This window comes from Anneissia japonica, unplaced genomic scaffold (genome assembly GCF_011630105.1).
Source record: "Anneissia japonica isolate Jap-2015-1 unplaced genomic scaffold, ASM1163010v1 scaffold284947_len354889_cov159, whole genome shotgun sequence".
Classification (NCBI taxonomy): domain Eukaryota; kingdom Metazoa; phylum Echinodermata; class Crinoidea; order Comatulida; family Comatulidae; genus Anneissia; species Anneissia japonica.
In genome coordinates this window covers 312,764-314,772 of record NW_022746767.1, presented here as the reverse complement: position 1 = coordinate 314,772, position 2,009 = coordinate 312,764, and the positions used below count along the sequence as shown (strand labels likewise).

Genomic DNA, 2,009 nt, shown 5'->3' with positions numbered 1-2,009 from the left:
ATGGCTACTGAACTTCAAGTGGGGTTAGAAATGTGGCCTGTACGTCACTATTTAATAGAAACCTAAGATATTGTATTAGGCTAAAATATATATTAACTAGTGTCTAGGCCTATGCAATTGTATTAAAAAATATTATAGGCCTAAAAATGATAATAAAGAACAAATAACCTGTAGTCTTAGGCCCTAGGCAAATATTATAAGCATAGTTTGTGTCTCTGGTCTTTCCTTTCCAATATTAATTTCAACCAGCTTTTAAAAAATTAATACAAAATGTTATAAGGCACACTGAATTATATTTTTTTTTTGTATAGGCCTATACAGTAATAATTAGCCTTTGTTATTATTAATTGTAAATAATTTTTTAATTTCAATAATTTTATAATTTTATTGTATGCAATTCGGCCACAGAGTAGGTTTGGGCCCTAGGTATATTGTTGGTAGGCAAATTTAAATCCATAAATCTAAAAAAATAATACAGAATTAAAAATTACCAGATAGACTTAAGTAGTAATATGCTATATTTTATATTTTACTTTTAGAATGGACAAAAGTACTTTTATGTACATCTCGGAACAAATAAGGCCATACGTTCAGCGAGAAAATACAAGGATGAGGGAAGCATTCTCTCCAGAGATTCGAATTGGGATCACAATTTATAAGCTTGCTACATGTGCGTCTTTTCGGGAAATTTCCAATCAATTTGGAATGGCAAGATTAACTGCTTGTGAGATTTTTCATGAAGTGTGCCGTCAAATTGAATTAGTGTTAATGCCAAAGTTCATTCGTGTGCCAGAAGGACAAGAGCTTTTAGTAAGTGATCATTATAATAATAGTTTTAAAAGAAATTCACTTCACATAAATGAATCTTTACAATACCTAAATGGTAAAATAAAAGGCCTATTACTAGTTATATATCTTTACTTTTGTTCTTTGCAGGACAATGTGGATAAGTTTAAAATGAAGAAGGGTTTTCCACAAGTTGCGGGAGCTATTGATGGTACCCACATTAAGATATTTGCACCACAAAAAGACGCTCAGGATAATTTCAACCACAAATGGTCTTTTTCCGTGGTACTTCAAGCACTAGTTGACGCAGACGTCAAATTTATGAACACATTTGTCGGCATGCCTGGCAGTGTTCATGATGCCAGAGTGTTCAATCTGTCTGCGCTGAGCAAAAAGTTACAAGAACACACCTTATTTACACCGAATAACGTTATTGAAATTGAGGGTAGCGCTGTGCCTTTATTGATTTTAGGGGACGCAGCCTATCCTTTATTGCCAAATCTTATTAGACCGTTCATTGGGAGAGGGTGTCTCAACAGATCAGAGAGAATGTTTAATTACAAACATTCTGCCACAAGAATGACCGTGCAAAAGGCCTTTGGGAGACTGAAAGGGAGATGAAGGATTTTGTTGAAAGAAAACGAACACGAATTAGACAACATTAGACCCATGGTACAGACATGCTGTACCTTACAAAACATTTGTGAAATTAGTAATTCGTTTTACAATCCATCTTTGAATGAAGGGGTTGAACTTGGGTAGTACTAAAGTGCGAGGCAGCGAGGCATGCGAGGCAGCGAGGCAAAAAGACGATTCATGCGAGGCATCGTTTTACCATTCCCAAAAGTGCGAGGCATAACAACGATTCATGCGAGGCATCTCGAAATATGTGCAGAGAACAACAAAAATCCAATGTAAAAGTAATATTACGTACTATTTAATAATTATGCGTGATAGTCATTGTCAAATTTGCTACTTAATTTGATTTGCTACCACAGTGGATTTATTTTTTTCCGCCTAGGCTTAGGCTTAGGCTATATAGTCAATAACATCGCTGATCACAGGGGGAGATCCATGATCTGCTGCATTATTTTTTATTCCCATACAATTAGGTCAGAAATTATAGAGGGCGCTATGTAAGGTCAGTTTAGTGAGCTGTTAAATATGAATATGCATAAGCATGACCTAAGTTCGACGTTCGGTGTTTGTAAAGACCACCGGTA

The 2,009-nt window shown here is 35.3% G+C and overlaps 1 protein-coding gene across 1 annotated transcript; it reads left to right on the top strand.

Annotated features, from left to right (window-relative positions):
- Window positions 1–1,407, top strand: LOC117120282 (protein ALP1-like). Its single transcript, XM_033265292.1, has 3 exons — window positions 1–23; window positions 540–810; window positions 937–1,407. Exons 1-3 carry the CDS (start codon window positions 1–3, stop codon window positions 1,405–1,407), a joined length of 765 nt encoding a protein of 254 aa, XP_033121183.1.
- The last annotated feature ends 602 nt before the right edge of the window (window positions 1,408–2,009 follow it).